Source organism: Sciurus carolinensis, chromosome 17 (assembly GCF_902686445.1).
Source record: "Sciurus carolinensis chromosome 17, mSciCar1.2, whole genome shotgun sequence".
Classification (NCBI taxonomy): domain Eukaryota; kingdom Metazoa; phylum Chordata; class Mammalia; order Rodentia; family Sciuridae; genus Sciurus; species Sciurus carolinensis.
In genome coordinates, this window is record NC_062229.1 from 13,571,621 (window position 1) to 13,593,376 (window position 21,756).

At 52.0% G+C, this 21,756-nt stretch overlaps 2 protein-coding genes across 2 annotated transcripts; both read right to left on the reverse strand.

Annotated features, from left to right (window-relative positions):
- Positions 1 to 201: 201 nt before the first annotated feature.
- On the reverse strand, positions 202 to 8,488 carry Keap1 (kelch like ECH associated protein 1). Its single transcript, XM_047531036.1, is given in 9 exon segments — positions 202 to 882; positions 1,114 to 1,290; positions 1,545 to 1,750; positions 2,998 to 3,683; positions 6,256 to 6,485; positions 6,488 to 6,524; positions 6,527 to 6,693; positions 6,696 to 6,828; positions 6,831 to 8,488. Coding segments are annotated over 9 exon segments (1,869 nt in total). The 5' UTR covers positions 6,897 to 8,488; the 3' UTR covers positions 202 to 715.
- A 2,551-nt stretch (positions 8,489 to 11,039) lies between these two features.
- S1pr5 (sphingosine-1-phosphate receptor 5) lies at positions 11,040 to 17,439 on the reverse strand. Its single transcript, XM_047531037.1, is given in 4 exon segments — positions 11,040 to 13,834; positions 13,837 to 13,946; positions 17,029 to 17,169; positions 17,357 to 17,439. Coding segments are annotated over 2 exon segments (1,194 nt in total). The 5' UTR covers positions 13,931 to 13,946; positions 17,029 to 17,169; positions 17,357 to 17,439; the 3' UTR covers positions 11,040 to 12,734.
- Between the last annotated feature and the right edge of the window lie 4,317 nt (positions 17,440 to 21,756).

The window sequence follows — 21,756 nt, forward strand, 5'->3', positions numbered from 1 at the left end:
GGAAGATGTGTCAAGGAGTTAGGTCATTGGCTTCCAAAGCAGCTGAAACTCAGAGACAATTATGTGGTTGCCTGGGAGAGAAAGGGCAAAATGTGGTGAGTAGAGATTACAAACTGGTTTCAAATACAAACCTTAAGTTGAAGACTTTTAAGTGCATTTCAGGAGAAGCCCTTTCAGCGAGAGCCCGGGTGGAAGACACTAGTTAGTTTGTTCTTTATTCTCATTGGAAAGTTACAGGGTTACTTATCAACAAAATGACTGTCCAGGGCAGAGACACTCAGTGGCTTTTATGTACAGGCCCATCCCTGGGGATACTTCCTGGGGCCTCAGCCCCTGAGGCCTCACCTGACCCCTTAGAGGTCTCTGGGAACCAACTGCAAAGATGCAGGAAACGAAAGCCAGTCTGAGCTGGCACTTGCTTTCACCTCAAAGGGAGGTGGCAGCTGGTGGTGTCCTAGTCCCTCCCAAGTGGCTGTGGGACCTCTCCTGGGAGCGTGTCCTTCCTACACCCCTCCCAAGAGGTCTGTCTTGGACACTCCTGGGGCTACAGGGAGAGGCTGTGGGTCCCACTCTGGTCTGCTTGTGAGTGGTCATTTGGACATGGAGGCATCCAGCCTCCCTTCCTGGAGGAGGAGTATCTGCTGTCACCTCTTCTTTGTCTGTTGTTGGGTACAAATACAATGCTTTCTTTTCTCCCCCAAGTAACAAAAGTGCTTCAACAGGTGCAGTTCTGCTGGTCGATCTGTTTCCGGCAGGGTTCCATGGTGACAGCTACGCCCACCCCGCTCCGGCCCGATGTCATTCGAGTCACCTCACTCCAGGTGTCTTTTTCTGGGTCGTAGCATTCCACACTGTCCAGGAACGTGTGACCATCATAGCCTCCTGTAGGGAGAGTGGAGGGGACAGTCACTACTCATGCCAGCGGGCGGGGAGGGCAGGCACAAAGAAGAAGCAACTATGAAGAGCATTCCTATGCAGATCACAGCAAAAGCAGCCACCTGTCCCCCAACAATGGAGCAGGGTTCGGGGTGGAGCTCAAGACCTGGGTTTGATCCCCAGCATCAAAAAGAGGGGGACAGTCTGGACTATTCCACCCAGTCCCCAGGGCCTCACCGAGGACGTAGATTCTCCCCTGGTGCACAGTAATCCCCAGGGCACTTCGACGATGCTTCATGGGGGCTACAAAAGTCCATGTTTCTTTCTCCACATCGAAACGCTCCACACTGTTAAGCTGGTCCTGACCATCGTAGCCCCCAGCGGCATAGATACAGTTGTGCAAGACGCAGACTCCTAAATCACACCATGCAGAGAAGGTCACTCTGGGACCTGGCCTTGGGGACCCCAGCTACCATCTTCCCTCTCTCCCAGGGACCCCTCAGAAACAAAGCCGGGAGCAGGAATTTTGGAGTCTGGAAGATTCTAGTTCTTGAACATGCACCACAGGTTTGAGGGTTGAAACAGGAGGCCTCACCCAGGTCTGGTGGAGTTTTACCCCAGAATTGGGGGTGTTCCTGGATGCTCCCCACCCCATTGCCCCCGCCCACCTGCCCCACTTCGGATGGTGTTCATGGGGGTGATCATTCTCCACTCGTTCCTCTCCGGGTAGTAACACTCGGCTGAATTAAGGCGGTTCGTCCCATCAAAGCCCCCAACAGCATAGAGCAGGCGATTGAGAACAGCCACGCCCACCCCGATCCTCCGGGTCAGCATTGGGGACACCAAGTGCCACTCATCCCGCTCGGGCTCATACCTGCAAAGGGCATAATAAAGATGGTGACAACAGTAATCACAGCTGACCTTCCTGGCACACTTACAATGGGCCCCATACTTTATTTTTTCCCATGTGTACTACGGATTGAATCCAGCAGCACTTCACCACTGAGCTACATTCCCAGAGCTTTTTATTTCTTATTTGGAGGCAGGGTCTTGGCTAGTAGCCCAGGCTGGTCTTGAACTTGCAATCCTCCTGCCTCGGCTTCCTGAGTTGCTCAGATTACACGTGGGTGCCACTGGGCCCCATGGGCCCCACACTCTTCTAGCTCTTTATACACTGGACCTCGTTAGTCCTCACAACCATTCTCCAGAGGAGGGATCAGCAGCTCCATTTTTCCAGAGGAAAAATGTGACTTCACCACATCCCCGCCAGCCTGGTGAATAGGAGATCCCATTATTGTCCCTCACTTCATAGATGATGAGATGAGATGGCAGCTTGGAAAGGTGAGATGGCACATCCAGGGTCACTGAGGAGCAGCAGAGCTGGTATTCAATTCCAGAACCCCAATTCTAACAACGAGAATACTCTGGGGTGGTCTTCCTCAAAGCATGGTGATCAGAGATGGGGTGACCACACGTCTGGCTGTCAGGGGCACTTTTAGTTCATACCTGTGTTCCTGGAGTTATTAATAGTGTCCCTCTCTTTCTTGAAAGTGGCCTGCCGAGGGTGACACAACATCCCATCCTATTTGTAGACCACATACATTAGAAGCCTCTGGGCCACATTTTAAAAATTCCCATTTTCCAGTATGGCTCCAAACCCACCAACTCCAGAATTCTGGGATACTCTGTCAGCAAGGCGTCTGCTTTGTTTTTGTTTTTTGTTTGTTTTCCTTGTTTGTTTTCCGTTGGGTGCTAGGGGCAGAAACCCAGGCCTTACACTGCTAAGCAAGTGCTCTACCATGAGACCATGAGCTCCATCCCCACACCACTTGTTACGTTTTAACATAATTAGCATATAAAACAATTTCAAAGTAATAGAATTTTTTCCCAGTCTGCCCAAGGAGCCATATGGGTTTGTGACAATCCAGTCAGCAGTTCCAGACCTAGACACAACGACCAAGGTCACTAACTCTAAGTCTCCCATGAGTTTGGCTTCACGTGGAGGCTTCTACTTCCCCAAGACAGGGGGAAAGAGTGGGGGCCCATCTCAGAATTCCTGGATCCCAATGGGACCATCAGGAGTGGGACCGGGGAGCCCAGCCTCCAGGCCCTGTCACTTACCTCTCCACACTGTTGTGGTGAATGCAGCCGTGGGAGCCTCCAACTGCATAGATGTGCCCATCGATGACCCCGACCCCGATACGGTTGCGAGGCACGCTCATGGGAGCACAGGGCGACCACTGGTTGGTCATGGGATTGTAGCAGTCCAGAGCGTTGGAGTCAGTGTTGCCATCTGGGGAATTGTTTCGGCCGCCCACGGCGTACAGCAGCCCACCCACCACGCAACCTGCCAGGCCACTCCGTGGAACCTGTAGGTCGGCCAGCCTCAGCCAAGTGCCGTTGCTGGGGTTGTAGGCCTCCAGGTAGCTGAGGGATTGTCGGAAGTAGCCACCGGCCGTGTAGATGAGCCTGCCGACCTTGGGGGCCCGGCAGGGCATCACCTGCGTGGGTTTGTGCAGCGTGAGCTCCTGGAAGATCTTGACCAGGTAGTCCTTACAGCGCGAGTCCGACTGCAGGATCTCGCACTTTTGCAACTGCATTTGCAGGAAGTGAGGCGTGAGCGAGTGGCAGCGCACTGCACGTAGCAGCGCCTGCACGTAGAAACGCCGCTGCTCACAGTCGTATTTGACCCAGTTGATGCAGGCATGGAAGACCTCAGACTCGCAGCGCACGTTCAGATCGTCCCGGCTGATCAGAGTCACCAGCTGGCAGTGGGACAGGTTGAAGAACTCCTCTTGCTTGGCCACCTGCAGAGGGCGCTAGTGTGACAGGCTGATTCTCACGTGTATCCATTCCCCCCGCCCACAAAGTTCATCTCCAAGCACTAGCTGTGATACCGCCAACGAGGTTCTCAATGACCTTGAACAAGTGTATCATACCCCTCGGACAGGTCGTTTTTCATCCGTAAAACGGGGTTTCAAATAGCAGGCGCTTCATACATTATGAGAATTAAATGAATTAATATTACGTGCCAGCCATGTAGTACACATTCTGGTAAATGTGCAAAGACCAAACTCTCATGCCTCCCGGCCGCCCCACCTCCCTAACCCTGGTGCTGGGGGTGGAACCCAGGGCCTTCTAAGAAAGCACTCTACCTACCCCCAGCCCGGAGATGTACTTCAGATGAGTGAAATGAATAGATGAGTTAATACTATGTGGCAAAAAGACAAAAGGGCAAAGACACAACATACTTTTTTTGTATCATTTGCTTTTTGAACTATAAAAACATGTTACTGGGCTGGGTGGGAGAGGCTCCAGTAGCATGTATGAGGCACTGGGTTCCATTCTCAGCACCGCATAAAAATAAGTAGATAAAATAAAGGTCCATCAACACTAAAAAAAATGTTTTTAAAAACATGCTCCTTTTTTTTTTTTTAATAAAATTGCATTTTTCAAAAGGGCAGATTGACTAAAAATAGAAAATAGCAATATAGAGTAGGGGGGGGGGAATGTAAAGGTTCTAAAGTAGTCAGCCTAAGTTGCAATGTCAGCCCCACCATTTTCTATGGGATCCTGGGAAAATCTCTGAATGCCCAAGGCCTTGATTTTCTTCCACTGTAGAATGGAGACTGTATTAATAAATGCATCATAGCAGGGCTGCTCCTAGGGGACACAGGGAGGTGGGCTCAGACAAATATTTCCTGTCAGGCACCTGTCTATATAAACAATTTTGGTATAGGCATCCTAAGCCCAAGCAATCCCAAGAAGAAAATGGGGCAAGCTAGTGGAAGGACCTACTTGCCACACCCATGGTCACAGAAACCACAAGCCTTAGGCCTAATGCAGGAGCTCCTCAAGGCATCTAGTCAACCCCAACTCACATAGGAGTGGAGAACATTCAACCCTGAAGGAGAGGAACAGGGACCAGGGTAGCATCTACCCCAGTTAGTCCCAGGAAGCACCTCAAAACACAGGACTTCTTAAGGCTTATAGCCTGGGGCATAGAAGGTTGGTACTTCCTCAGAAGATGACTTAATGATTTAAGGGACGTAAATCACTTAGAACAGGGGCCAGCTTCCAACTAGTAAGGGTTCAATAAGTACTTCTTGCACTGAATGCCAGGCATGGTGGCACATGCCTGTAATTCCAGGGACTCCAGAAGCTGAGGCAGGAGAATGGCAAATTAAAGGCCAGCCTGGGACATTTAGTGAGAGCCTGTCTCAAAATAATAAATAAAAAGACTGGGGATGCGGTTCAGTGGTAAAGCACCCCTGGGTTCAACCCTTCCCCGGGGTAAAAAATAAAATAAAATAAAAGGCTGAGGATGTAGTGCAGGTCATGCATGAGCCCTGGATTTGATCCCTAGCACTGCAAAAATAATTAAGAAAAATAATAAAATTAATACATACACCTCATACACATGGCCTGAAGGATTTTTACACAGTGTTTAATATACCTGTGTTCTGGGAACCAGGGTATGAGGTCAGGTATGGAATTTTCCACTTGTGGCATTATGTCAGTGCCCAAAACATTTTAGATTTTGAAGCATTTCTGGTTTGGGATTTTCACACTAGAGTTGCTCAATATGTATTATCGTCTCCTGGGTAAAACCTCTACTTATTGCTGCCCAGGAATGAGGACTCCTGATTGTGATTTTTTTAAAAAAAGAATTCTCCTATTATTTTTACTTGACAACTTCCTGCACTGAAAAATGAAAATGAAACCAAAAATTGTAAAGACAACATTGTGTGGACCCAGAAAACGTAGCTAAGGGTCAAACTTGCAGTCTGCAGCCTGTCACAGGTTTTCAATAAATATTTGCTGACCGCCTGCTCAGCCTGTCATAGTCATCACCCTCTGTCCCCACCTCTGACCCCAGAGAAATCAGGAAACCTAGAGGCCCACAAAGACTCACTGTATCTCCCTCAGCTGTTCACCAGGGTCTTCCCAGATGTGTGCACTAAGAGCTCAGAACCACTGGGCGTGGTGGTGAACACCTGAAATTCCAGTGGCTTGGAAGGCTGAGGCAGGAGGATCGTGAGTTCAAAACCAGTCTCAGCAACTTAGCAAGGCCCTAAGCAACTCAGGGAAACCCTGTCTCTAAATAAAACATTAAAAAGGGCTGGAGATGTGGCTCAGTGGTTAAGCACCCTTGGGTTCAATTTCTGATACCAAAAAAAAAAAAAAAAAAAAAAAAACCTCAGAACTTAGATTTGCTCCAGGTCTCAGTTGGTCCCAACCACTAAAGGAGGAACTTAAACACTGCCAGGAAGTTCCCCAACACCTTGACCCTTCACATCTCGAGGCAGGATGGTGATGACCACCCATCCATCCTGGTCCTTCTCATGAAAACTGTCCCCCAGCCCCCTCCTTGCTCACCTCCCCAAAGTGCATGTAGATGTACTCCCGGGCACGCTGGTGCAGCTCAGCACAGCCAATCTGCTCGGCGAAGTTGGCAATGCCAATGGCGTTGCTGGGGTCCAGCTGCTGCACCAGGAAGTCGCTGCAGGCGCGGACCACACTGTCAATCTGGTACATGACAGCTCCGTTCATGACGTGGAGGACACACTTCTCACCCATGGAGATGGAGGCCGTGTAGGCGAACTCATGAGGCGCTCCATGACCTGCGGGTGGATGCCCTCGATGGGACAACCACCTCCATGCCCTGCTCCCAGCAGCCCTTGGTGAACATGCCTTGAAGACAGGGCTGGACGAGGCCAGCACCACCTTGTTGGGCCATGAACTGGGCGGCTGGTATGTCCTTGTACTTGACCTGCAGCGTGACATCGCAGAGCTGCTGGCTGAGCCGCAGTTCTTCATGATGCCGAAGGCCTGTTTGGTGTGATCCTCCAGCGTGTAGCTGAAGGTGCGGTTGCCATGCTGAGAAGGTGTCACCTCAGCCTTGCACTCAGTGGAAGCATACATCACCGCGTCCCCTGCCCCCTTGGGGCAAACTGCGACCACAGGGGCAGGAATCGGCTGCAGGCCCCAGCCCCGCTAGGCCCAGGTTCTGGCTGCATGGGGTTCCAGGTGACAAGGGGAAATACCACCGCTGGCAGTCAGGGGCCTGAGGAGGGAGAGTACAGCAGCTGGGGGGCAGGTTGGGCTGGGCCAGCACCTGCCAGGCCCTCCTAGCCAGTAACTGGGTGAAGCAGGGTCCATTGCACTGCTAACTTCCTCAGACCTACTAGGGTGCAAGGGCCCCTCTAAAAACAAGCTAGATCAGTTCCTTCCCCGACTCATCCTCCAACACTTCCTGTGTAAAACCAGACTCCTCGATGGGCCAGCAAGACCCCACGCAGTCTGCCCTGCACACCTCTTCCCTTCACCCTCTCTGCTCCAGCAGCAGGTGGCCCTCCTGGTCCTGGAGCATTTCCTTCAATCACCTCACCAACATTTATGGAGTGCAAACTCTGTACCAGGCACTATTCTGAGCACTGGAACACAGTGCTGAACAAGACAGACAAACCTTCACCTTCCTGGAGTTGACATTTGGGGAGGGAAGGACCATAAGTAAAATAAGCAAGATCTGAGCAGAAAATCAGGGTTAGGAAGAAAATTACAACAGCACTGTGACTATGTCCAGGCCTCTCTGAGAAGGTGAGGCTGAGCTGAGACAAGAATGTGCATAGAAAAAGGAGGGAGAGGTTCCAGGAGGAAGAAAGGGAAGCAAAGGCCCAGGGCAGAATAACAGCCTGGAGAATCAAGAAACTGCAGGAGAGACCGGGATTCGTGGAGACTCCTCAAGACTACAGTCAGGGAAAGAGTTGTGTTTTGAAAGGGGGTTGGGGACGGGTAGAATCTGCAAGAGGATCCCTAGGTTCTGGATCTCATCTTTCTGGGGCTCGGCCCACAGGCACCACCTCGCCGTTTTATTTCCTTCACAGCACGTGTCAGGAAATGAAAAGCTTTCCTTTGCTGGTTTGTCGAGGGATGGACGTCCCTCTGCCCCAGCGGTTCAGAGGGCAGAGGACTCCTGCAGGTCAGCCTTGTCCTCCCACCCCCCACACGGTTCTGTGCGTCCCGCCCCGGGCCTGGCACTGCTCAGGAGTCTGTAAGCGGGTGGCTGGCTGGCTGGCTGCCCACTCCACTGTGTCTGCCAGGGCGCCCTAATCCACCGGGCCCAGGGCGCCTCTCGGCCCCTTTCCGTGCCAAGGCCCCGGGCTTGCCTCTCAATCTTTGGCCAGTCGGTCAACGGTGATCTCTGGGGCGCTGGACACTTTCCTCAACTAAGCGACAAGTGGGGGATTGCGCATGCCCCGCCTGAGCCCAGCCACCGAGGCCTGGAGACAAGAGGAAGTGACCCCGCCGCAGCCTCTTCGGCTGCCAACCCCAAAACGCAGATCCAGCCCCCTAACCGCCCCGGGATCCCCAGACCTCCGCCAGGAGGCGCCCCCTGAGCCTCTTGCCGGTTTCAGTGGCTCGCTGACCACTCTGAGAGTCGCGCTGTCCACAAAACGATCAGATCCGGGCCGCGCCCTCCTGACCTGCGCGGGGCTGCGGGAACTCGGGAGCGCCCTGGGCGGCGGCGCTGGGTTCCCCCGATTCCCCGGCACGACCGCAGGGGCGTGTGCGGCCCACGGTGGCCTCAGCCAGAGCCCAGGCCCGCCTCACTCACCCCGCCATGGCCGCGCTCGGGCTCCGCCTCCGTCGCCCGGGCCCGGGCGCCTCCATCGCTGCGCGCCGGGGGGAGGCGCGGAGCGCGCGCAGGTCACCATGACTAAGCAGAGCCGGGCGCACGCCGTGTCACAATAAAAGTCCCCCGCGGCCCCTGCCTCGGGCGGCGGGGACAGGAGGGGGCCCCTCCCCACCCCCCCCCGCCCCGCCCGCTGTCGCCAAGCTGCGCGGCCCCAGAGCGGCGACCACAGCGCCAGCCATTGCGACGCGGCGGGCCGGGAGACCTCGGAGAGACTGGCACCCACCCGCGTGCCGGGAGTCAGAGCCCGGGTTCGAGGCCCGGTGCGCCCCCACCCTCTCTGTGGACACCCCTCCCCGCTGCCGCCGCGGGCTCTTACCTTACTCCTCGGTGTCCGCCTCCGCAGGTGTTCTCGGAATAGGGATACCCAAGGCCAGGCGGTGGCTCTGGACACAGTGGTGCCACCCACGCGCAGCGCTTCCCGGAAGCCCGAGGGTCCGAGGCCTGGTCGGTGGCGACTCCAGCTTAACTTCTCAGTATGGGACCAGCTGTCGGGGGACCTTGGTTCCAGGACACAGTGGCCTGGAATCACTCCACAGCGGCCGTCGGGTGGGGGGCAGCCTCCAGATGCCGGGGAAGGAGGGGCGGGGAGAGGGCGGAAAGGGCGCGGCGGGGAAGGAGAGGCGATTCCCCGCCCTTCCCGCAGGTGCTGGTCCTGGAGGAGCCGGGCCTAGAGCTAAGCTGGCCTGACTCAAGCCCACTTCGTGTTGCCCCTTCCATCCATCCACTTTCGTCCCAGGGCGATTCCACCACCTGCTCTTCTCCTTTTCACTCCACACAGCACACACCTGACTGCCCAGCAGCCTCAGGATCCCGCTAGAATTATCCACCTTGTTGGGTTTTTGTCGTCCACTCTCGATCTGCCTTTCCATAGCTCGGTGCCGGTGGGCCTATTACTTAACATCTCTGCTTCAGTTTCCTCTCTATAAAAGGATAATAATAATAGCACCTATCTGCTGGGTTATCGAGAGGACTAACTGAGAATACTAAAGCCCAATAATATAACGGTTGATTTTTTTTTTTTTTTTTTTTTTTTTATGGTAAGGGATTCTGATTTGCCATTTATGGGGCTACCTCAGAACTAAATCCTCAGCCCTATAACTATAAAGTTAACTTGTAAACAAATGTAGTTAAATTTAAAGAGTCCATCTAAACGAATAATAAAAGGAAAGGCTAGATGGAATAAGAGATGCTATATTAAAAAAAGAGAGAGAGAGAGAAAGGTTCCTGGAGCTTCCGGGTGAATGCGGGGGACTAAAAATTTGTGTCTCTTGGGCCTGGAATTAAACTACCCAGTGTCTAGGGTGGAGTCCTGCCTCCCACCCACCCCACTGCACACTCCTTGTGTGAAGCCGTAGTTACTGACATATACAGAGGAGGAGCCCTAGAGAATGCACCGAGTGGCAAAAAGTTGGAACCAGCAAGCTCCTGGCACATTCACCAGGATATCTTATTATTGCCCAAAAAACCAAACCTTCAGGCCCTGTGAACCAACAGTAGACATTTGTCCACAAGTACAGGATTATGTACATAAACATTGGCAGCATGATGTATCAGGATTGGACTCAACCCCTATGTGAGTAGAACAGTGGGCTTCATAGGTGATGGCACATCCATGCTGAGAATTAGTACGCAGCCAGTTAAAAGAAGTCATTTACTGTATGGATGTAAGTACCATTGACTGAATTAAGCACCCTCTGGCCCATTCATGTGCTGACCCAATGGGATGATATTTTGATATTTTGAGATTGGGACTTTTGAAAGGTAATTTGGTTTTGATGAGGTCAAGAGGATGGGGACCCTCCCCTATAATGGGCTTAGATTATTGGCCTTTTTGTTGTTGTTTGTTTGCTTTTTTTTGTTTTTTGGAGACAAGGTCTTGCTAAATTACTCAGACTGGCCTCAGATTATAATCCTTCTGCCTCAGCCTCCCAAATAGCTGGGATTACAGTTTTTGTGCCACTGTACCTAGTGGATTGGTGCCCTTCTAAGGAGAAATCTTGTGAAGAGAGATCTGGCTGTCCTCTTCCATGTGAAGACATGGTGAGGAGGCAGTGATTTGCAAACCAGAGAGATCTCACCAGAATTCAACCATGCTAGCACCCTGATCCTGAACTTCCTAACTTCCAGAACTGAAAGAAATAAATGTCTGTTATTTAAGTCATCCAGTTTGTTATGGCAGTTCAAGCAGACTGAGACAGCAAGACAGTATACAATGTGTGGATCATGGGTGCAGCAATGAGAGCTTGTAGTTCCAACACTAGGGAGGTTAAGGTTCGAGGGTTGCTAGATCCCAGGAGTTCAGGGCCAACCCAGGCACATAGCAAGACCTTATCTCCAAACACATAGTTAAATGAAACGTTGAGTGTGCAGCCATTTCCAAGATATGCTATTAAATGAACAAAGCAAGATGCAGAAGAGGGATAAATTAGTGTTGATAGAGAAAAGATGTTTACATTTCAGTTCATTTATCCATAGAATAGCTCTGAAATTTCCCCAGGAATCCCAATAGTGATCAGCAGTGATGGTAACCCAGAAGGGGAGGTGGGTGCTTTTTTAATGTATTTTTTTTGGTTTTCCTTTTGTTTTTTTATTGTATAACTCTGCTACCATCATACCACCAAACAAGAGAACAGGGTGGGGTGTCCAAGGAGGCCTTGGATTCTTCTGGAAGATTAGAGAAGCCAGGAAGGTGGGAGTTCTGGGAGCGCCCTAGGATGGCGACCTCGGTTTGGGGTGTACTCGTGTTCCTGGAAACATGTTGGTTTTACACGCATGTGGCGTGCAGAGGCAGCCTGAGCATGCTTGGCAGAAATGTGCCTCAAGACTGGGTCAGCGACTACACCACTGATTTCTGAAGCTGCTTGCAGTTCCCAGGTCTCCCGCAAGGTGGCGCGCCGCAATCTAAACCCCAAGCCAGACGCCCCCTCCCAACCCCCGGTGCCAGCCCCTCAGTGCAGTGTCAGGAATGTGCCTGGGGACTTGCCGGGTCGTGGCCTGCGCGCCTGGAGCCTTTTATGGACCAAACGGGGCCTGGTATCTCCCCCAGGCAAGAATGTCCACCCTGGGGCGGGGGCGTGTCGGCCTGATCTAGCCAGAGCCCTCCAGGGGGCCAGATAATGGGGGTTGACCTCCTCCTGCCTGGATCCAGACAGCCTGGGCTAGTATCCTGGTCAGGACACTGGGGCGAGGTGCTCACTGCTTGGAGTTTCTTTATCTGTCAATGGGGAAAAGGACAGCTACTTTACCAGGCTACAGTAGGGTGAAAAAATAAGTGATTCCCAGGTATCCCAGTGGAGGGGACTAGCCAAGCATTATAAACTGTAATCACTCTTATTATTTTATTACAATTATATTTCTTATGAAAGATCTGACACCACACTCAAAGAAATTTTGCTGTCAGGATTTGGCTCTCTCCCAGAATCAAATTTTGGGGTGCCCTGCTCTTGGAGTTGCTCCTGAGAGCTTTCTTTCCCTCATTCTCACGCCCATTTTCAGGAATTCTGTCTGCTGCCTCCAAAATCTATCTAGAATACACCTTGTGTGAGCATAGTGGGGTTCTTCCTTATTACTCCTCTGGGTCAGTGCTGTCCCTTCACCTGCTTCTGCCTTCCACTTTTGCCCTCTGCACTGGCCATAAGGTGCCTGCGAACATCTGAATCAGGGCAAGTCCCTCCTCTGCTTAGAACCCTTCCTGATGAACCTCGAACAAAAACCCAGGATCCACAGGGTCTTCCACATTCTGCTGGGTCATCTTCCTGTTCTTGTCTCCTCCCATTCTCTCCCGCTATTTGCTACTCTACCCACACGTAGATCCTTGCTTTTCCTAGGACACGTGGGCACATCCCAGCCTCAGGGTCTTTGACCAATACATGTCACCACCTCTACACCATCCCATCCCATTCCTGTACTGTCACTGGAATTATCTCCATTATTATTACATCACTGTGTTATTGTCCGTGCCCACACCAGAACGTCAGTTCCAGGAGGGTAAGAATTTTTGTCTCTTCCTTGTTGGGGAGTTTAGGCTTAATAAATACATCTTCCCTTTTTGTCTCTTCTGTCTCCACCATCTTTGGCTGTGTTTCCTACAAATTTCTCTTTTAAAAGAGAGAAAGTCTGTAAAACAGCTCTTGGGATAGGCAATGACAGGTTGATGGCGTCAGTCTGCTACCGGTTCGGGTACCAGAGTCCGAGGAGCTGTGGGCGCGCTGGGGCTACCCGTGGAGCCACTGGTGTCCAGTCCATCTCGCTGGGGCGACGAGCGCTCAGAGCGGCTGGAGCTGTGGTCCAGGCCCTGGGGTAGACAGCGGCGCAGGCCGCCCGAAGCTCCAGGTGCGCTTCCGGATCGCTGGGCGCTGCCGGGGCCTCCGCTGCAAGGACGGCGGCCGCAGCAGACAAGGCGCAGGAGCGCATGACGCAGGTCACGGTTGGTGAGTGTGTAGATGATGGGGTTCAGAAGCGAGTTGGCCATGGCCAAGCCCAGGAAGGGGTCCGCCTGTAGGAGCACAGGGCAGGCGCGGGCCGGGCAGGCCACGTCTAGCAACAGCAGCAGAAAGAGAGGGCCCCAACACACCACGAAGGCCAGGAGTACCACGCTGAGCGTGCGCAGCAGCGCCAGCGATCGCGGTGTGCGGCGCGAGCGGGTCGAGGTGCCCCTACTAGCCCCTGGTCGTGCTCGCAGTCGCCGTGCATTGGCTCGTACCTGGCAGTAGATGCGTGCATAGAGTGCACAGATGGCCGCCAGGATGCCCAGGAAGGCGAGCACGCAGAAGAGCACGTACGCCTTGGCGTAGAGCGGCAGGACAGTGGAGCAAGCCTCCAGGCGACCCAGACAGTTCCAACCGAGTGCGGGCAGTAACCCAAGGAGCAGCGACACGCTCCAAGCTGCGACGGCCATTGCCAGCGTGCGCCCTCGACTGGCAGCAGGCGCGGGTCCCCGGCGCGCCATGGTGAGATGGCGCTCAAGTGCAATGGCCAGGAGGCTCAGCACCGACGCGGCGAGCGCCACGAAGACGCCTCCCTCACGAGCGAACCAGAGCGCAGGTGACAATCGCAGCGTGAGTGGTCCGGACAGTAGAATGTTAATGGCGTAGGCAGCACCTGCTAGCATGTCAGACAACGTGAGGCTGCCCAGGAGCAGGAACATGGGCGCATGGAAGCGCGGATGGCGTCCGAGCACCAACAACACCGCCAAGTTCTCGAGCACAATAAATGCGCATACCGCCAAGCACACAACAGCGTCTGCACGCAATCCTGCGCCGGCTGGTAGCGCGCACCGCGTAGCTTGCCGTTGTAATTGTAATGCAGCACAATGACCTCGCTCACCGGCGCTGGTCGTAGCAACCCCGACTCCATGGGCTGCCGCCCAAGGCTACGAAGAAGACAGGGCAGTGTCAGTCCAGCTGTTCTCCCTGAGTACTGTCCCACGACCAGCAAGGCAGGAACAGACAAGGTCTAGGAGGCCCGGGAAAGGGGCCCTAACCCCAACCCACTACTCTTCCCAGAATGGGAGGGGAGTGTCAATGGAGAAACACACACGCACACTATCAGGAGAGGTCAGGGTGACGCACAGTCCTCTACAAAAGGAACACTAATAACACACAAGCAGGAATATCCAGAGGCATATTCAATCATAACTGCAGGAAAACCCCAAAACACAAGAGACTCACAGAAAGAGACACACAAACACAGTGACAGGAATTCGTGTGCACACATGTTCACAGAAAAGGGCAAAAACAGTCTTGCACCACCAAACAGAAGAAAAAGTGAAAATACATTCAGACATTAACTTAGTGACAAAGGCAGAGATAAGCAGGACACAAAATTCAATCACATGAAGACAGGTTCTCACACTGTAGAACAGGCCACAATTTCACAACCTCCATCCACCCACACCCAGTCTGTGGCCCAGAGCCCCACAGTCCACAAGCCTTGCTACACACAAAGCTTTTTCCTGGGGTGGGGTGGGGGGACCAACTGTGAGAAAGCCAACCCTACCCACTCATTTGTCGGAGGCAGAGTTCAAGGGCAGCGGTCAGAATCCTGAGCATAGACAGGCTCTTGCAGGGAGACACGCATGTCATTAAATCAAAATAATAGTTCACACCTGTGAGTATGCACTTTAATCCTCTTGACAATTCTACCCCAAGTCCCAATTTCCAGATGAGGAAACTGAGGCTCAAAAGAAATAATTCTCATGGACGCAAACACAGAGGTTTTCACTCTCTCACACAAGTACAGTCACACAGAAATGGTTTCACTGTCTTGTGGCTCCCACTTAACAGATAAGGAAGCCAAGGCCTGGGGAACAGAATTTTTTGCACACCGCCAGGGATGAGTGCATCCCAGCCATCTTCAGTCGAACACTGGGAACCACCCGCCAATGCAGACCTATAGGGAGTTACTGATTCAGTCACCCTAGGGGCGGGGAGGCTCCAAATACAGAGACTCCGGTTACGCATTGTCTGTCTTCTACAGCTAGCAGAGGAACACAGCCTCTGCACCAACCCCCTCGATCGACCAGGACTGATATAGCGGAACTTGCAGTTGTCTGGCCAGGAAAGGGAGAGGGCGAGGGTTTTCAAGAGACCCCAGCCCCAACTCGGACCCCGCACCTAGCCCGAGAGTCGTCGGCTTCCGCTCCCTAGAAGCCTCGGGAAAAGGATCAGAAAACCCCAACAAGGAGCCCTGTGCGTTTCCAGGCCCCGGGAGTGATCAAGGAGACCCCTTCCAGGCCATGCGGAGCCCGGTTCCTCCACGAGTCCAATGCTGAATACTCACTCTTGTGCCCAGGTGGTGCGCTCCTGGCAGTCGCGCTGCCTAGAGCCGAATGTGCAGCTCCGGGGGCGGGAGTGAAGCTGGCAGGCTAGGGGGCGGGCCCGAGGCGGGGAGGGACTGCGATTGCAGGCTGTTGCCCCCTCCCTTGGGACCTGGGCACTCAGCCCGTGGCTGCCAGCCTGTGCCACCCGCCGCGGCACCGGAGAGCGTCCCGGCGGCGACTGGCACCGGCGAGCCCTCGACTTCCCCCTCGGGGGCTGGGCTGCGCTCCCAGGGACGCTCCGTCGCGGTGAGAGAACCTGGAGCCGCGGGAATAGGGGGTTTCTTCAGCGCCGCCGGCCACAGCTTAAACGGCTTTCCCCCACTCGCAGCAAAGGGGGCCTCCTGAGCCTGAGCACTGACCATTCCTCACTTTCCACCCACCTTCCAACTGAGTCTCCTGTGTTGAACCCCAAGGACTCCTCGTCAATGAAGGACCGGGCAGCGCAGATTAGCAGGGGTCTTGAGCAGGGGCGGCGGCAACTTGTGTCCTCTCGCTGTTGCGGATAGGTCCCCACTGCTCCCAAGCAGAGGCCCCTCCCCATTTCCCTCCGATTCCCCGCTGGGGGTGAGTGGGGGGAGGGGCTGACGTAGACAGGATTCAAATGGGAACTTCCCTGTCCCCAGATAGGAGGGTCTGACTCGTCCCGCCTCCTGGTTCCAGCATCCCCCCACCCGATCTCTCCCATTCTTATCGCTCCTGAAGAGGTGATTTACTCATATGTTGTGTTCTGGGCTGTGTCCCCACAAGACTGCTGGCCTGTCAACCCACGGGGGCAGGGATTTGAATCCGTCTTAGGTACTGTGGAGACACAGCCAGTAAGTACCTACTGAAGGAGTGTGAATGAGTGAACGTTTCCCTCACTTCTCTGTGTGTCTCCCCTCGGTTCTCTCACAGTCTCTGTTTCTTTCTGTCTCTGGATGTCTCTCTCCGTCGCTGTGTCGTTCTCCCACGCCTCTCCCAGGACGCAACTCCTCCAGCCTGCCAGTCTCTGCTGGCCATACACCAATCACCCCACTCAGTTCCCGGAGTTTCCTGGAGGGTCCAGCTCCCCAACTCAGACCGGAGACCACAGCCGGGAGGGGGGCTGGGCTTGGCCACGCAATGGGAAGTGCCCTTTGCCCGGTCTCTACAGGCACTGTTGGCGACAGGTAGGGTGAAGATAGCCCAGGAGAGATGAGACAGAAGTCGATGGGCATGGGTCGATCAGTGTCCCTGTGGAAGGAATCATGAGGACCCCCAGTCCAGGTCCCCCATATAACCCTTTAGGAATCCTCGCAGGTCGCGCCCCGATGTGTCCCCTTGGGAATCCTGGCGGCTTCCGCCCCCGCGGTTCCCGAGTAGGCAGAACTGCGCCTACTTGCTCAGACCAATCAAAGACATGCGCGGGGGTAGCGCAGCCAATGGGATCCCTGGGGGAGGGGGCGTTAACCCTTCCGTAACCAGTTCCAGCCGCCCTAAAAACTAGCCTAGGGCTCGTGACCCTCTGAAATGAGAGCCGAAGATCCCCCAACGCCGCTGCGGGCCTCTCCTGGCACCGAGTAGGTGCTAGATAAAAGACCTCCTTCTGCAAAGGGGAAACAGCGCCCCAGGGTGGGGAGGTGGCCCCTTCACACCTCCCAGGCGGCAATCTCACCTCCTTGTGGGGCAGAGTAGTGCTCTTCCGGCCGTGGGCTTAGCACCCTCCACTCCCGCCTCCTCCCTGTGTGCCTCTTTCCCACGGATTGGGAGCCTGGGGACTCCGGCTGCGGCGTATCGGGCAGATGTCAGGAGTCCCCTGGAGAAACGGTGCTTTCATCCCTAATGTCGGCTCCACCACGAAGCCACAGTTCTTAATATTCGGATTGGTCTCTGCCCTGCTCTAAATCCTCTCATGGCTCCCTATGTCGCTAAACTACCATGTCCTCCCCAGAGCCCACAAGTCTTTACTTGTCCTCTCTGTACATCCCAGCCGCCTCACTCACTCTGCTTCAGCCCCACTGGCCTTCCTGTTCCTCAGGCACTTCAAACCCTTTGAAATCGAGGCTGGATCTGCCTGGAGTGTCCTTCCGCTAGCTCTTCCCAGCTGACATCTCCTCAGAGAGCCCTTCCCTAATCTGCCCCCACCCCATTCTCAAATGGCAGTTGGCATATCTACAATCACTGTTCATTTGTTCATCTCTGTGTGTGTCAGCCCTAGAGACTCAGTTTCAAGAAGGCAAGGATCCTGTCTGTCCCTCTATCTGGATGTGGAAAGGTTACTGGCTCAGAGTCTGGAGCCAGGCTCAGCCACTTTGTGATCTAGAACCCCATGCAGGTGAGGCCCCCTCTGTCTTGGCTTCGTCTGTAAAATGAAGGTAATCACAGTGCCCATCCCAGACCTGTTGCAGAAGATGAAGAGTTTTCATTGAGATTGGGCATACTATGGAAACTCCATTACATTAGTACAGGTCAGCATTGATTGCCTCTGTATCCCTGCAGGCAGATTAGGAAGGATCAGGGTTCAGGCCCTGTCAGTCTGGGACATCACCACCAACCACCCCACCCCATCCCCACTCCCACCCACCAGGCAGTGAGGTTTCACCCTCAGTCTCCCTGATCCTGCTGCAGCCTGCCTGCCTAAGACTTGCCTGGGCCAGCACACCTGCCCAGCAGGTTCTGCTGGGCCCTTGCCCACAGGGGCTGCCCCACCCAGTCTGTGCCCACTTTCTGGCAGAGCAGGGTCTGTGCCTCCCATGGCCCCCCCACACCCGTGACCCACCCTGGGAGCCAGAGGGCTGCTTCAGGTTTTCCTGTTCCCACCGCTTCAACACAATCCTGACGCTTGAACTTGACATCAGGAAGGTGTGAACTGACAACTTTTCCATGGCCAGAAATCAGAGTCACAGGGTTTGGGATGGCAGGCGGGGGGATTGTCTCAAACTGGAGGCCAGAGGGTCAACTTGCTCCTCCCCACAGGCCAATATGTCCCGCTCAGTCAGATTTCCCCCTGAAGTAGCAGTCAGAAAGACTATTCTTGTCAGTAAGTTTGATTCTCACAGGTGTACAGGTTAACAATTCTAAAAATATTTGCATGCTAGAGTTCAACAAATACATTACCTTGTAGATATTGCAGCCGGGTCTTATGCTGTTGGAGAAGGAAGGTTACAGATGAGTTACAAATAAGCAATGTGGCGCTGGACTGGGGTTATCAGTATATCATGCTTCTCTTAACACAGAAGAAAATAAATATAGATACCTGTGTGTACATGGATTAGGATGCATACACAGAGACACTGCTATGGTTTGTCCTCTCCAAAACTCATGTTGAAATTCTTTCCCGCTTGTGAAATATTAAGAAGTGGGACCAGGTGGGACCTTTAAGAGGTGATTAGCAATCTGCCCTCATGAATAGATTAATTAATGGATTAATGGGGTAATGCGTTATCTTGAAAATTGGTCTGCTATAAAAGTCAGGTTGGTTATGTTCTTCACATCTCCAGCTCTCTTGCCACATGATGTCATGCACCTCCTGGAGACTCTGCAAGGCCATCACCGGAGGGGCCTTTTGACCTTGAACCAGAACCATGAACCAAAATAGACCCTTCTTCTTTGTAAATTACCCAGTCTGTGACATTGTGCTATTTTCAAAATAAAATGGATTAAACACACACACCACACACACTTCCCAGTTCTGTAGATAATCCAATGTGATGACATCCCAAGAGCAAGGTGTACCCCCAATACCCTGATCTTGGTTTCTAAGTGCCATTTTCTGTTGTAAGGAACCAGCTCTCCATGGGGAAATGACTGATTCTAGAGCTGGAGCTAGAAACACACACACACACACACACACACACACACAAATACACAATGAGCCCAAAGCATCTTTCATTGCTTGAAAGTTCTTTATTTTAGGCTGGGTGCGGTGGTGTACCCGTGATCCCAGCAACTTGGGAGGCAGAGGCAGGAGGATGGGAAGTTTGAGGTCAGCCTCAGCAACCTAGCAAGACTGTCTCAGAATAAAAAGTAAAAAAGAAAAAAGGACTGGGGATGTGGCTCAGTGGTTAAGAACCTCTAGGTTTATTTGCTGATATAAAAATAAGCAAATAATAAAAAATATAAATTTAAAAAAATAAAATTGTTGTCAAAACATTAGGGGCTGGGGATATAGCTCAGTTGGTAGAGTGCTTGGCTTACAAGCACAAGGTCCTGGGTTCAATCCCCAGCACTGCAAAAAAAAAAAATTAGCAAGATATTTGCATAGTTTCAAAGTTTATCATATAAAATACTTATTAATCACCTTGGTGATTAATGTTTTCATCCACAAATACTTGGATACTCCTCCCTCTAGAGGATGGAGTTCAGTTCCCTTCCTCTGAGGGTGGGCTAGATGGAATGTCATCATCATCCCCTCCTCCTCCTCCTCCTCTTCCTCCTCCTCCTCCTCCTTTTTTTGTACTGGAGAGTGAATCCAAGGGCACTTACCACTGAGCTACATCCCCAGTCTTTTTTTTTTAATTTATTTTTATTATAAACAAATGGGATACATGTTGATTCTCTGTTTGTACATGGAGTAAAGGCATACTATTTGTGTAATCATACATTTACATAGGGTAATGTTGTATGATTCATTCTGTTATTTTTTTCCCTACCCTCCCACCCCTCTTTTCCCTCTATACAGTCCCTCCTTCCTCCATTCTTACCCCCTCCTCCCCATTATGTATCATCATCCGCTTATCAGAGAGATCATTCTTCCTTTGGTTTTTTGAGATTGGCTTATCTCACTTAGCATGATATTCTCCAGTTTCATCCATTTGCCTGCAAATGCCATAATTTTATTATTCTTTATGACTGAGTAATATTCCATTGTATATCTTTTTTATTTTGAAATGGTTTCTCCCTAAGTTGCTGAGGGTCTCACTAAATTGCTGAGGCTGGCCTGGAATTTGCAAACCTCCTCCTTCCCAAGCTGCTGGGATTACAGGCCTGTGCTACCACTCTTGACAGGAGTGCCTTACTTCTAAAGAACTGAATATAGTACACACAAATGCTAGTAGATGGATATTTATAGGAGTTTTATTTATAATTGCCAAAACATTGGTGGGGGAGAGAGGGGATCAAGAACTGGAATCAGTTTCCATGCATGTATGAACCCAGCTACTATGTATAACTAGAAAACCCTAATAATAATAATAACAATAATAATAATAAATTGCCAAAGTGTGGAAGAAACCTGAATGTCCTTCAGTGGGTGAATGAATCAACTGTGATACATCCAGACAATGGAATATTATCCAACGCTACAAAGAAATGAGGTCTCAGGACATAAGATGACATGAAAGAAGGTTAAATGTTCATACGTATGTGAGAGAAACCAACCTGAAAAGACTACACATCACATGACCCAACTACATTCATTCTGGAAAAGGCAAAGCTGTACAGACGGGAAAAGGGTGGGTGGTTGCTAGAGTTTAGCAGAGAGGGAGAGAGGTAGGGGGAACTCAGAATTTTTAGGGCAGTGGTAGTATGCTGTGTGAAACTACAATGGTGGATGCATGTTGTTCTACATTTGCCAAAACCCATTGACTATACACCCAAGAAGGACCCCTAATGTCAACTATGGAAACTTTGTATGATGATCCAAATTACTGAGGAATCAATGGAGGTTTATTGACTACACAGATACCACCACAGTGGGGATGTTTAGCAAAGGAGGCTATGTGTATTAGTTAGTTTTTCATCACTGTGACAAAATACCTGAGAAAGTCAACTTAAAGTGTAAAGATTTGTTTATTTATTTATTGGTTACCAGGGATTGAACTCAGGGGGGCTCAATCACTGAGCCACATTCCCAGCCCTATTTTGTATTTTATTTAGAGATAGGATCTCACTGAGTTGCTTAGCGCCTTGCTGTTGCTGAGGCTGGCTTTGAACTCATGATCCTCCTGCCTCAGCCTCCTAACTGAAGATTTATTTTGACTCACAGTTGCAGAGGTTTCCATCCATAGTCAGTTGGCTCCATTGCTCTGGGCCTGAGATGAGACAGAACTTCATGGTAAAGGGTGTGGTGGAGGAAAGCTGCTCAGTTCATGGCAGTATGGAGGAGAGAGAGAGAAAAAAAGGGAAGGGGAGAAGGCCAAGATACAACTTTCAAAGGCGCACACCCCAGTAACCTACGTCATCCAACTGGGCCCACCTCCTAATAGGCCTCCTGATCCAATCCATCCCACCTTGAGCATTGCTGCAATTGGGGATTAAACCTTGAACATATGAGTTTGGGGAACACTTCATACCAAACCATAACATTGTGTGTATACAGGGATCCAAGTGTGAACAGATACAACAAAGCCAGGCACAGTGGCGCCCACAGGTAATCCCAGTGGCTTGGAGGCAGAGGCAGGAG